Below are 13,830 nucleotides of genomic sequence, written 5' to 3'. Positions count from 1 at the left end.
AAAGGCTTTGTCAAGAAAAGTCTAACAGGCTCTAGACTGGGAAAAAGAGAATTCACAGCTCAAAGGAGCCAAAAACAAGAAGGCTGTCTGGGATCCATGCAAGTAAAAGTTCCAGAAGAGCAGCATCTGGCGAAACAGGAAGCAGATCGCGGTGGGCCTGGGGCTGGCCTGGGAGCAGGGGTGACGACAGAGGTCACAGGAAATTCTTGCTGACAGAGATCTCCAGGTGTGGCCACACTTTCACAGATCTGTGATTTTTATCAACAGCCACTCAGATAAGTACCTTTCTTTTAAAAAGAGCTTAAATTATGTGTATGTATGCATCTATGTGTGTGTGCATGTGAGCATAAATGCCCACAGAGGCCAGAAGAGGGTGCTGGGGACCCCTGGAGCTGGAGTAGAGGAAGTTGTGAGTTTTCTGACCTGGGGACTGGGAACTGAACTCCTGTCTTCTGGAAAAGCAGTATTCTTTACCACTGGGCCATCTCTCTAGTCTACCTCCATCCATACCCACCTTTAAAAGATATTCTTTAATTAGAGTCTCACAGTGTAGGCTTGGCTGGCTTGAAACTCACTATATAGCCCAGGCTGCTCATGAACTCTCAGTAATCCTCCTGCCTCAGCTTCCTAAGGGCTGGGATTATGGATTTGTGCTGCCACCCTCAATGTGAATTATAGCTCAACAGAGCTGGGAGTCTTTTGTTATAAAAACTCAGGGCAGCAATTAGAGGGGTAAGAGAATAACAAGGATTATTTGGGGTGCTGGGAATTGGTACTGGTGGGTGGGTTTCCTTTACGGAATCTTGCTGTGCTAGACATCAGGTCGAATGCTGTACTTCATCTTCAATATGGTATTTTCTGTAGGGCTGGGGAAATGACTCAGGGGGTAGGGTGTTTGCTGTACGAACATGTTGACCTGCATTTGATTGGAAGCCAGGCAGTGCACGTTTGAAACCCCATGGCTGGGACGGCAGAAGCAGGAGATGTGGAGCCTCCTGGGCCAGTCAGTTAAAACAGCGAGGTCCTGGTTCACTGGGAGACCCGTCTCAGGCAGTAAGGTGGACATCAGCAGAGGAAGATTCAGGACATCTGCCTCTGGCCGCCACATGTTCATGCACTCCTGAGCACTGCCACCACACCCCTCCAACACACATGAAATACTTTCTGCAAAACCCTCACAACTCCTTCACAGGTTTTCCTGAGGCTCAGACAGTACCACGGAAGCTCTGAGCTGCGTGTCCAACTTAAGAGTTGTCACTTTAACCTCAAAGGCAGTTTTGATTGAGTAGAAACAACAATAATAAAAATAGCAGCAACATTTTTTTCCACCCGGCCCCGAATTGCACCCTAAATTTGGGAAATGTTTCACGGGCCTTCATGGACCCCTTCCGTGTAATTAACCATACCCAGTCACGGCTGGCCCCGAGTGCCCATCTGACCTCCGCCTGCTAGGGACAGAGCTGAAACTCACTCTGAAGCACAAGTGTTACGGCTTTCGTCACAGCGCCCATCTCATTGGTGGCCACACACAGGTACCGTCCTGCATCGTCCATCTGCAGGTAGCAAGGACAGGGGCTCAGGTGAGGACACGGGGCAGCTGGGCACAAACGGGTGACTGTGCTGAGACCCATCTAGCTGGGAGGTAGGGTGGGTGGTGGACAGGGAAACAGGATTCCTGAAAGCAGCAATGGCGCCCGAGGCCATCCATCTGCTCTGCAGGGGAATCCCTCTGCACTCAGAACAGGGAGGTGGAGGAGGAAGACCTTGCTGCCCTGGGCAATCCTGTGCTGGGGAAAGCACAGTTCTGATTCTCCCAGATGCCTACATGAGTTCTGTCACGCATTGTTGGGATTTGAATATCCTGGGGATATTTTTGCTAAATACTATCAAGCACACCTAAAATTATTATATATTTACTGTTTAGTATGTACATATGTATATGTGTATGTGTGTGTGTTCACGCGCATGCACGTGCACCTATGTGGAGGTCAGAGGTCAACTTTGGGTGTCATTCCTCAGCTCCTATCTATCCACCTTGTTCTCTCTGGCCTGGAATTCAACAAGAATATTAGGCTTGGCTGGCCAGAGAGGCAGAGATTAACCTGTGTCTTTGCTTAGGACTTGGATTGTTTGAGCTACCCGGCCCAGCTTCTAAAATGTGGGTTCTGGGGATCCAACTCCAGTCCTCATGCATCATGACACTTTGCTGACTGAGCCATCTCCCCCCATGCCTGGTACGTTTTAAATCCTAAGGCTTCTCAGGATGCTCACCCTAGAGTATGACGCACACACACAGGGTCTGCAGCCCACTAACTCGGTGACTAAGGACACTCTCCATTCACAAGGAATCATTTCCTTGACTCAAGTCTCTGATGAACAGGGAGACACCTCCATTCTTTTTTCTCTTTGCTGCTGCTAGATTTTTAAAAATTTTATTTTTAAAAGCAGAGCATGGTGGTACACATTTTTAATCCCAGCACTCAGGAAACAGAGGCAGGCAAATCACTATGAGTCTAAGGCCAGCCTGTTCTACATAGTGAGTTCCAGGCCAGCTGAGGCTACATCGTGAGACCCTGTCTCAAAACAAAACAAAACAAAACCAACAACGACAACAACAAAAATATAACTCCCAAACAAATCAAAACCCAAATAAAAACCAAACCAAAAGAAATATTTAAAAAATAAAAAACCAAAACAATCCCCCTAACTAATGTCTATTACTTTTTTTGTTTGTTTTTTAAGATCATGCCTGGCTCCATCTCAGGGGGTGGATCCAGAATGGCATGGCACCCTGCCCATGCCAGTCCAGGAGGTGGTTTCTAGGGACCTGTATGATGAGCTGAGGGTGGAGATCTGGAGGCCAGATCCACATGGCTGAGTCCAGTGCTACCACGTTACTATGTCTCTGGAGACTCAGCCTCCCATTCTCTAAAAGAAAAAGAGCTGCTAGGACTGTTGCAGTGTCCCCAGGACTATTGCAACTGTTCCTAGAATGGTTGTAGGTGTTCCCAGGAATGCCACAGGTGTTAAACCTAATGACATTCATGATGGCTCAGGCGGGTGGCTGTCACTGCAGCTGCTCTTGCCCTAGGTCAGTTTTAAATCACCATCTACGTGGTTCCTAAGTGGGCAGCTCCACAGCCTATGATCATGTGGTGCAAGGGTGGCCTGATGAGTGTCAGTGTCCCTGGCTGCGGGGACGTGGGGTGCAGATGAACGCTCGGAAGGGAGCCGACCATAGGGAACAGGCAACAGAGACAGGGCAGAGCCAGCCACCTGCATGCACTGTGGCCCTGATCTCCAGCGCCGTCATTTATACAGTGGGGTTGGAGTTACCTATTACCTACCTAGCCTGCTCATATTAAAAATAATATTAAGGTGACTTTTCTCACAGGCCGCACTTAAATATCTGGCATAAGTCCTCTCTAGGGATGATTTCCCACTATTAGCCTATGAAGCAGAAATAACCATGGAGGGTGGTAAGGCACAGACACAGTGAGTAGGGGCGGGGTGTTACCTAGCGAATAAGCAGTGCTGTATAGACTGTAGAGGATGGTGCTAACCTAAAGAGCCCCTAGACAGCTGTAAAAGGCATAGCACTAGGCCCCGCCTTGCCTTGGTCCTGAGGATGGTCAGGGAGCCGTTCTGCTGCAGGAGGTAGAGGCGGCTAACTGGCAGTGGAAGGCTATCTTTGGTCCAGCGGATGTCTGGAGCTGGATCTCCACGAACCACACAGTCTAGCTGGATGTTGCCCCCTACAGGTTCTACTAGGTAGGAGAAGGCTTCTCCTTGCAGGACTGGCGCCTCTGTAAGAGTCAACACCAAAGCAATAGTCAGAAGGGAGGCCCCCTTGAAGCCCAGTGTTTCACTAACCCACCACCAAATGCTGCTCAGTCCGTGCCTCCCTCCTGAGGCCTAAGGAAGCTCCCGCTGGCCCAGCATGGCTGTGCACAGTCAGTGTACTACTGGGAGGCCAAACAGCTTGATTCCCCAAAGCTGGCCGTGACCCCCAGGAACTGGGCTGGAAGGGAGTCACTGCTGAATACGAGAATTTGCTATGATTGCTTAGTGATGTCTGAGTAGAAGCAGGAAGGAATTCTGTCTTATATGCGTCTACAGTACTGGTCCATGTAGATGATCACCCCAGCTGCCGATTATACTGTATTTTGCTTCTTAAACAGCAGGAAATGGGTTAAGGAGGTCAATGGGGAAAGAGCGCCTGGGCTCCCGTCCTACCCTTCACGTGGATGAAGCTGACAGCCTGCACACGGCCAACTCTGTTCTCAGCCCAGCACATGTAGGTCCCGCTATCCTCTCTGGCCACGGCTGCCCGCTGCAATATGCTGCCCCCATCCTGCTCAGACACCCCCTCTGTGGTAGAAAAAGAGATGTTCATGACTTTTAGTCCAGGAATTAGGACCTCCATCCCTGGACATTCTGTTGAGGCCTGTGCATCCAGAAGGTACTCGACAGGCATGCAGACCCGATGGGAGGGTCCCAGGAAGCCGGCGGACTGGGTCAGATCTTTCTGTGGAGGCCACAAGCCACAGAGAATGTGGCCAGAGAATTTGCCTGTTTTATAACTTCCAGTGACAGTCACGGGTAGGCCTTTGGGGCCTATTAACATAAAGAGTCAGGCAAAGAAGGGCAGGCCTGTAATCCAATGTTTGGGGATGAAGACAGTAGGCTCAGGAGCTCAAGGCCAGCCAGGGCTACACAAAGTCCTGTAATCTCCCTGATTGGCTAGTCCAGTGGTTCTCACCCTTCCTAATGCTACAACCCTTTAACACCGTTCCTCATGTTGCGGTGACCCCCAACCATAAAATTATTTTCGTTGCTACTTCACAACTGTAATTTTCCTGCTGTTATGAATTGTAGTGCAAATATCTGATATTTACAGATCTGATATTAGATGTCTGCCGTGGGTCAGACATGGTCTCCGGGACAGGAAAGAGACAGACACTGCCATCCTGGGGGAATTTATTTGGGATGCTGCGTGTATTTCTATGTTGAGTTATCCTGTCCCTGGTACCCTTGCTTTTCTCTGTGTCATAGAAGACGCAGCTGGGACCTCTGCTACAACTCCCTTGGAAAGGGTGGGGCCCAGCCAGGCCTTGTCTGCAGCTGCACATGGGTGCTCAGCAGGCCTGGTCTTAGACTTGGGATGAGTGATGCTCTCCGCAGTAGAAAATGACATTTTTGGGAGGGGGGGGTACCCAGCGGTTCACTGGAGAAGCAGGCATTTGTCAGGTACCTACAGTGTACTCTGACGTTATGTTCCCCTGGGTCTCAGAAGGGAGGACAGTTACCCCCTGTGGGGGTTGCATCTTAGAGCCAGAACACAGGTAGCCCCTCCTGACCTGAGGTCTCTGGAGCTGGGTCTACTGCTCAGATGGCTCATTGCCAGCTCTGACATATGGCTTAGGAGTGTGCTCATAGGCAGGCTTCCCTGTCTCCCTGTATAGCCTCCCTGTCATCCCGAGCCTGAAGGACCTGCTCCCACCCTCTCCTACCTCCTAGGTCCCAGCTCTCATCACCCCTGACTCCAGGAGACCCAAACCTGTCACAGGTTGGTCGTTGACGGTCCAGCCAATGCGGGGTGTGGGGCTTCCTCGGGCGGCACAGCGGAGCCATAGCCTGTCCCCAAGGCGCAGGCTGCGGTCCCCGGGCAAGGTGGTGAGGACAGGCAGTGTCAGGATAGTGAGATGCACACGGCGACGGGCGCGGCCCACAGCATTCTCTGCAGTGCAGATGTATGTGCCTGCATCCTGGTCCTGTGGGCAGAGGGGTTCAGGGTGGAGACTGCCTCTGTGCCTAGCCTGGGCCAGAACACCCTGGGAGACCCATTTGGAGCATCCAAACCAGAGAAGCAGAATGTTTTTTCCCCCAGATCCTACAGTCAGCAACAGGCCAGCTTCCCTGAGCTAACCTCAGTATCCATTTTTTTTTTTTTAATCATCCAAGCTTTGACCACATAACCAGAGTCATGGTCCCCAGTTCTGCTTCCTTAGACTTACTGAGTGGCCGGACCTTGTGTTCAAACTGACCCATGCCAGTTCATTCTTGTTTGAAACATCTAAGAAGAGGCTCCAACTTTGGGGGCCTTTGTGGAGAAAACCCAGTGAGGTTCTGAGGGGAGAGGTTCGGTGTGGCACTGGGGCTGTGGGGGCAGGGGCTAGGGCCCTGATAACCCTCACGGCTGTATGTCACCCTGCAGCTGCAGTGTCATTGAAAACGTGGCTCCTTTTACGGTACTGATAATCAGTGGTGTGGTGCCCCACAGCCCGGGCTCTGCACCGCCCCCTGAGCTTGGAGGACACTCATGGCGGAGGTTGGCTGAGAGCAACTGATGCTCCTTGGAGACACAAGCTGTTGCTATGCTTCTCTGGGAGGTGGAGAAGGAGGTCCAGTTTCAAACCTGGCTTCTAATGACGGACAGAAGCTATCTTGGGATATCCAGTTGCACTCTGAGCCTTGACTTATCCTTTCGGGTGGGATGCCAGCACTGCCCTTCCCAGGTTCCCAGGAGCTAAAGGGCCTAGCAGGGCTCAGGGATAACCTTGGCTACCAGGTGGTGCTCCACAGATATCTGCCACCCTGGAACCACACTCACCTCAGAGTTCTTCACCAGGAGTTCCCCAGAAGGCTGCAGCGTGAATTTGCCATCAGCTTCAGACACCAGCTGGCCATCCTTTTCCCAGGTGATGGTTGGCTCAGGGTTACCCTTGGCTGTACAGGGCAGGAGGGCGTGGGAGCCCTCAGTGGTGGACAAATCTGGGAGACCATTCTCAATCACAGGCGGGACTGTGGGGAGATGGGATGCCCAGTTGGGGCTGGGTTAAGCTGTGGTAGGGTGGGCTGTTCTGTGACACCGTGCTTTGTGGTACCCTCAGCCCCTATCAACATCTACCCACTGCCCAGCCATAGGTCATTGCCTGTGGTCAGAATGATCAGAGGGTCTGCTTGTTGATGTCATGCCAGGGTGACCCTTTCGCACCTGTGTGCCCAGGTGTGTACACAGATGTGTATGCACACACATACAATGATTTATCAAATGTGGTAGGGGCAGAGACGGTGTAGGTCCCCATTAGCACAGGTTCCCTGTGTGTGACAACCTCAGAGACCATGTGTAGTGAAGCTTGTACACCTTGCTCCCATAGGGACGATGCTAAGGACAGAGTGAAGGTCACAGGTAGGTGTGCTTGGTGTCATTCATCCATGCTGAGCAAGAAGGCTCAGCAGGGTATGGAACCAGGTCCCACTCTGGACTCATGGCAAAGTCTGACCTTAGCTGCAGAGCCGTGGCCATGCAAACATCCTGCCAACAACCACAGGGCCAGAGAACCCTGAGCCCCACTGAAGGCCCTCTACACGGTGAGCAGACATTGGCAGACCATAGGCTCAAACTAAGGGAGAGCCACATAGCAGCTTCTGGTCAGGGCCAATAGCTACTATCACCAAGTTACAATGAAAGAAAGAAGGCCAGGCTAGCACCCCAGGAGGGGCTGGAGAAGGCAGAGGGTGAGTGTTTATGCCTAGAGCCCGACTGTGGTCAAGAGGAAAGCAAGGGCTCTCCCTAGTTCCTTCAGCAGTGCTGGGTAGGGAAGAAGTAGGTCAGTCAGGGCCTGAGTAGACCATGGAGAGAGAGAGTCTCAAAGCCCTGGGCAACCATGTCTCCTGCAAGTCCCTTCTGGGCCCACCTTGCACCACCAGCCTGGTCTTTGCCATGGCACTGCCCACACTGTTCTGGGCAATGCAGAAGTAGTTCCCGGCATCCTCTGGGCTGGTGTGCGCGATCCACAGCTGGCCATTGGTGAGTACCTGTGTACGTGTTCCTGGATTTGGAAGGATAAAGTTAAGAATAATTTCTGGGATGTGGGGAGTGGTTCTGAACCTGGGGGTCAGGACCCCTTTGGCGAGGGGTCCCATATCAGATATCCTGAATATCAGATATTTACATTATGATTCATAACAGTAGCAAAATTACAGTTACGAAGCAGCAACGAAACAATTCTGTGGTTGGGGGTCACTGCAACATGAAGAACAGTGTTAAGGGGCCACAGCATTAGGAAGGTTGGGAAGCACTGGCCTTGAGGGACCAGATGTGACAAGATGATCTGTCTGACTTGCTGGTGTCATAGAGTGAGGGAGCACACAGGGCACTCCCAGACTTCCCAAATGGTCTCTGGACGCTCAGATAGGATTTCAGAAAGGAGGGCAGGAGAGGGGTCACCAGAGCAGAAGGTGGGACTGTGTCTCTGGCCCAAGTTGGGCTATGAGGGACCTCTCCCAGGGGAGAGGATGGGGCCTCCTTGCCCTTCCAGCTGGCCTCTGTGAGGTCTCACCTTCAGGGAGTCTGAGACCCTCCTTCTGCCAGATAATCGCTGGCTGGGGGATGCCAGAGGCCTCACAGGGCAACAGCACCTCCTCCGATGCCACAACCTGAACCACGCTGGGCAGTAGCTTCACCACCGGGGACGCTGCGGGCACAGAACACAGAGGTTTCTTCCACAAGAGTTCCTCAACCAGGATGTATATCAAAGACGAGGGGCCTCTAAAAGAATAGGGGCTTGGTAACCTCAGGCCAGCAGCGAGGCTGCAGGGAACCCTTTCTTTCCCAAAGATTCCGAACCAGGAATTAACTTCAGGTAACTGGGGTGTGTGTGTGTGTGTGTGTGTGTGTGTGTGTGTGTGTGTGTGTATGTGTGGTGGGGAGGGGTGAACCAGGGGCTGAGGCTTCCCCTATACTCCTAGTACCACCTGCCTCCAGTTCCACCTACCCCTTTTACCCAGGGGCCTCAGGCGGCCCAGATGGGGGGCTTACCTTGCACTGTGAGGACCATGTGCTTGCGGGCCACCCCCGCAGTATTGCGAGCTGTGCAGGTGTAGCGGCCAGTGTGGATAGGAAGGGCCTGCTCAATCTCCAGAGCACCTGTGGGGGGAGCCAGGCATGATGGGGGGAAGGGGAGGGGGCTGGGAACAGGAATTGCTAGTGATGGAGGGGGCAAGGTTGTTACCAACACCCGCCCGTTCAAACTGTCTCTGCTGCCCCACGGGGAGCAGAGGGCACGCGGACCAGGTTCTAAGCCCATCATGTTCCCTGCCTAAGGTGTGACTGACAGCTTCCTTTGCTCTCCAGGCCTCAGTTTCTCAATGCACAACGACAGTCTGACACCATGGGCTGCATGGCCTCCCAGCGGTGGGACCCCGGGGTCAGCTGTTCCTTGCTGGGAACCTTGGCTTTCTCCACTCGCTCCTCCTCTGGCTTCTGAGCCTCCTCCGGGGACTCCCTCTGCTCTTCCAATCTGCCTTCTCATAGCCTCGGGAGCAGTGAGTCCCAGCTCAACCTCACTGCAAAGTGTTGGGGGGGGGGTGCTATCTGGGGACCCCTGGGGCCTACTGGGTGGGGGGAGGGGAGCGAGGTCACTGGCCTGTAACCCCAGGCTGGAAGGAGGGATCCATTGCACATTGAAAATCAGGGGACACCCTGCCCAGTGGTCTTGAAGACAGGGTTTCCAGCTAACAAGAGCACTCAAGCGGGAAATTGCCCATTTTGACAAGTAAATGCAATTCTTTTTGTTGTTTTTTTTTTTTTTCAAGACAGGGTTTCTCTGTGTAGCCCTTGCTATCCTGGAACTCACTCTATAAACCAGGCTGGCTTTGAACTCAGAGATCTGCCTGCCTTTGCCTTCAAAATTTGGGGATTAAAGGTGTGTGCCATCACCAGCTGGCTGCAACTTTTTTTTTTTTTTGAGACATAATCATGTAGCCCAGGGTGGCTTTGAACCTACTCTCTAGCTAAGGATGACCTTGAAATTCTAATTTTCCTGCCTCCACCTCTCAAGTACTGGGATTACAGGTGTGGACCACCGAGCGGGCTTTGTGTGCCTCAGTGGATGGAGCCCAGGTCTCTGCGCAAGCTAGGAGAGTAGTCTGAGTGAGCTGTGTTCCCAGCACAGCCACGACATGTTACAAATCACCCCTGTTAGCCAAACTCCATCAAAAATAGGACCCTCAAACACCAAAAGGTCAAGAGCATGGTTTTAAAATGAAGGCTGGTGCCCTTGGGTGAATCCAGCTTTTCCGACACTCTCAGGGTTTTTCTCATGATTCCCCCAGGATCCCGGAGTTCCTCTGCTAGGCCTCAGGCAGCGGCACAGTGTGCAGGAAGGGATACTGAGACTCAGAGAGGGCGAGAGTCTTCCCTCAGGCCACACAGCAGAGGGAGGGGACCTTTTCTTCCTTGCTGCCCAGGACTCTTCCGTGTCTCCGTGCGGCCTCCTCCCTCCTTGGTGGTTTCTCTGCTGCTCGCCCATACTCACCAGAGGGCAAGACTCGATAGCCGCTGCCCCTTGCTCCCAATTGGGTGCCTGCTTTGCTCCAGGACACGGCTGGGGCTGGTGACCCTGTGCTGTGGCATGTGAGGACCACGGGCGCCATCCTGGTCACAGTGAAAGCTGTCTGATCGTCCGCAATGGTGGGAGGAACTGAAACACAAGAGAAGTTCCTGCTGAGGCACAGAGGGGACAGGTGGCCACGGGGCCACGGGGACAGGACTGTCATGAAGGAAGGCTAAGACACGAGGGGGCACAAGTGATGACGGGGACAGAGGCTGAAGCTGTGGGTGTGGCCAAGTCATTCTGGCACACTCAGCAGATATTCTGGGCACATAGATACAGTCATGAATAGCTTTTTGGAGGGATATTGGCCTGGTGACTAGGGATAGTGACTTTGGAGAAGGCGGCACTCAGTTGGAATCTGGAGGAGAAGAAGGTGTTGGCTGGGTGAAGGAAGCATGCTCCTGACAGAGGGAGCAGCATCACAGAGGTCCTAAGGTGAGGGACAGCATAGCTGGTCCCAGAGTAAGCCACGGGGCAAGCTGAACCGGGTGCATCATCGGGGCTGGACTGCACAAGACCCTTGTGGGTCCAGCTGAAACTTTAGTCTGACTGAGGGCAGAGACAGCAAGGAAGGAGTAATCTAAACGTAGGTGATGACAAGGTCAGAGCTGGGCTTAGACGATTCTAGACTAGGGGGCTCTCAGAAACTGTGCCACACCTAAATTACATTAAACTGGTGGGAAGTGAGACCCAGGAGGGCTTCCTGAGGGAGGGTGTTGTGCCCACATTTCCCGTCTCTGCCAGGACTCACCGAGGACAGTCACCTGGTAGCGCCTGCGGGACTCGCCCACCTCGTTGTTCACCACACACTCAAACTGGGCTGAGTCCTGAGGGCCAGGGGCCGCAAGGAGCAGGGCATTGGAAGGCAGGAGCCTGGGGTGGACAAATGGAAGGCCAAAGTGAGCGGCCTGGGGTGAGCTAAATTGGTCTCTCTGCCCAGGCCTACCCTGCCTCTACTCCTGGACAGGACTCCTGAGGTATCTTTTGGGGCTGAAGAGATGGCTCAGAGGTTAACAGCACCTCCTCCTCTTTCAGGGGACTCAAGTTCCGTTCCCATCATGCATGTCAGGTGATTGACAAGTGCCTATAACTCCAGCTCCAGGGGATCTGAGACCCTCTTCAGCCCCGTGGGATCATATATTCAACACAGACAAGCATCATGCACATTGGAGAAAAAAAGTTTCTTCTAGAACTTTCTGCTCTTATGAAGTCTCAGCTCTTGGACTTGTGGTTCACTTCTGTTCCCATCCATGTTTCTCTGCCTCCCGCATGTTTGGAACTGTGATTCAGATTATGACAACTGAGCTCCAATCAGAAGCGATGAGACACATGAAACACTTCTGATGGTCACTAACATGGGCTGCGTGTAAGACACAGGCAACACTCGAAGGCTCTCAGAAGCAGCCACAGGGTTCGTGTATGCCCAACAAATAGCCTGCCATTGAGGTTCCCCTAATACCCCCATGTCCCGTTTTCAATGTGCTGAATGAGTCCCACGTGTTTCTCTGTGGGGGCCCTGTGTTCCCGCACCTCATCTCTGGCCAGGTGATCCTATCTGCCCCAGTGGTACCCTGAGGTCTGGGACCCTCCTCACTGACCCTGCCACACTCTGTAGGATGGGGTCCCCAAACCTCCCATATCTTGCCACTGTAGATGGACTGTTTGTTACCGGTAGGTGTCTTGCTGCAGGCGGAAGTCCAGCTTCTGCCCATCTTTCCACCAGCTCACCAGGGGCTTGGGAGAACCCCTGGCCTCACAGGGCAGCAAGGCTGGGCTGTGGGCGGTCAGGGTCAGGTTGGAGGGGCCAGGGGCAATGGTCGGGGGCTCTGGGGAGAGGTTGGTTATTAGGAGGCAGGTACGGGATGGGGGGACATGGGGGCTTTTTGAGACTGTGCTCAGAGGAGGATACTCACTGCCAGAGTCAACCCATCCCATGGAGCTGAGGGACGGGGTGCTCCCCTGAGAGGACTGACATCAGGCCTTTATGCTGGATTGTTTGGGCCTTTTGTTTAGTTTTGCTTGATTTTTCGTTTTTTGAGACAGTGTTTTTCTGTGTAGCTTTGGCGCCTGTCCTGGCACTCTCTCTGTAGACCAGGCTGGCCTCAAACTCATAGAGATCCGCCAGCCTCTGCCTCGCAAGTGGTGGGATTCAAGGCCTGTTTGGGCCTTTTGAGTCCCTAATTTGGTGCCTTCCTGACACCCCATCCCTGAGGGAGGCTGCCAGGGTCTCTCTCCTTAGCCCTGTCTGAGGTCAGAGTCCTGGAAGGCAGCACCCAACTCACTGACTTTGAGTCAGTTCCCTTAGCCCCTTTGACATTCTGTGCTTTGCCATTTACCTAAGGAAGGGAGTATAACACATGTGTCCTCTGGGAACATAGGGGGGAACCCCTGGGTTTCATGGATAAAACCTCTTGAGGATCATTGCTTTGGACCCTGACATCTGGAACAACTCAGAACTAGGAGGACTGGTTCCCAGGAGGACTGGTTCCCAGGAGGATTAGTTCCCAGGAGGACTGGTTCCCAGCAGGACTGGTTCCTAGGAGGACTGGTTCCCAGGAGGACTAGTTCCCAGCAGAACTGCTTCCAGGAGGACTAGTTCCCAGCAGGAGTGGATGCTAAAGGCAGGAAGAATGCCTTTCCCTGTCCACCTACCAAAGACTCTGAGGTCCAGGCCTTGCCGGTCAGAACCAGCAGAGTTGGACGCCAGGCAGAGGTAGTGTCCAGCATCCTGTGCCAGGACTGGATGGATCTTCAGTGAGCCCTCAGGCAGAAACTCTAGCCTGGAACAGAAAGAGGGGTTGCCATGGAGATAAGTAGACGGGGCTCTGAGAGGGGCTGGACCTCTGCCTATCTCCAGTAAGATGCCCTCTTCTGCCCTCAGCTCTCCCTACAAAAGGATTAAAACTCAGTCCTGAACACGAGAGACCAACACAAGGCTTCCACACACCACTTGGCGGCAGAGAGGTCAAGAGGGGCTGCTCCAGGTGGCAGTATCCTCACTATTTTGAGAATGGCCCCAGTGGCCCGGCAGTCTGGGCAGTCCTGCCCTTAGACACAGTAGATTGGATAGGGGGTGGTCCATCACAGAGGCTGAGCCAATGGCATTGCATGCTTTGAGAATTTGGGTTTGGTAGTCACAGAGGTCAGGCACACTCCAAAGACTGTAAATTTGGGGTGGAGAGAGGGTACCTGCCATGCTCACAGAGGTAGGAGAGAGTGTGGACAAGGAGGGTGGGGGGGAGTGGAGGAGAGGACACCATATTTAGAGAGAAACAGATTAACACAGTCAATGGCGTCCCTGTCCTTGTGATCCGAGAGCCACCCTTATCCTGTATGAAGTCGCTTTCCTGCTCCAACTGCCCAAGAGAGTTTCTTTTTGTGACTGGCAAAGAGGACACTAAACCCAAGATCCTCCTGAAGTCCTCCCCTT

General features: G+C 53.0%; 1 protein-coding gene across 1 annotated transcript in view; it reads right to left on the bottom strand.

Annotated features, from left to right (window-relative positions):
• Hmcn2 (hemicentin 2) overlaps positions 1 to 13,830 on the bottom strand; it is a 154,078-nt gene that overhangs the window by 23,121 nt on the left and 117,127 nt on the right. The window contains 12 exon segments of the mRNA XM_041674639.1: positions 1,472 to 1,553; positions 3,616 to 3,806; positions 4,237 to 4,371; positions 5,561 to 5,774; positions 6,614 to 6,804; positions 7,701 to 7,835; positions 8,346 to 8,480; positions 8,825 to 8,932; positions 10,323 to 10,487; positions 11,152 to 11,273; positions 12,070 to 12,226; positions 13,053 to 13,180. Of these exon segments, the coding sequence (XP_041530573.1) occupies positions 1,472 to 1,553; positions 3,616 to 3,806; positions 4,237 to 4,371; positions 5,561 to 5,774; positions 6,614 to 6,804; positions 7,701 to 7,835; positions 8,346 to 8,480; positions 8,825 to 8,932; positions 10,323 to 10,487; positions 11,152 to 11,273; positions 12,070 to 12,226; positions 13,053 to 13,180 (1,763 nt within the window).

The sequence above is a fragment of the Microtus oregoni genome, unplaced genomic scaffold (assembly GCF_018167655.1).
Source record: "Microtus oregoni isolate MIOR12 unplaced genomic scaffold, Mior012 000025F_ref0000491, whole genome shotgun sequence".
Taxonomy (NCBI): domain Eukaryota; kingdom Metazoa; phylum Chordata; class Mammalia; order Rodentia; family Cricetidae; genus Microtus; species Microtus oregoni.
This window is presented reverse-complemented; position numbering and strand designations above follow the sequence as displayed.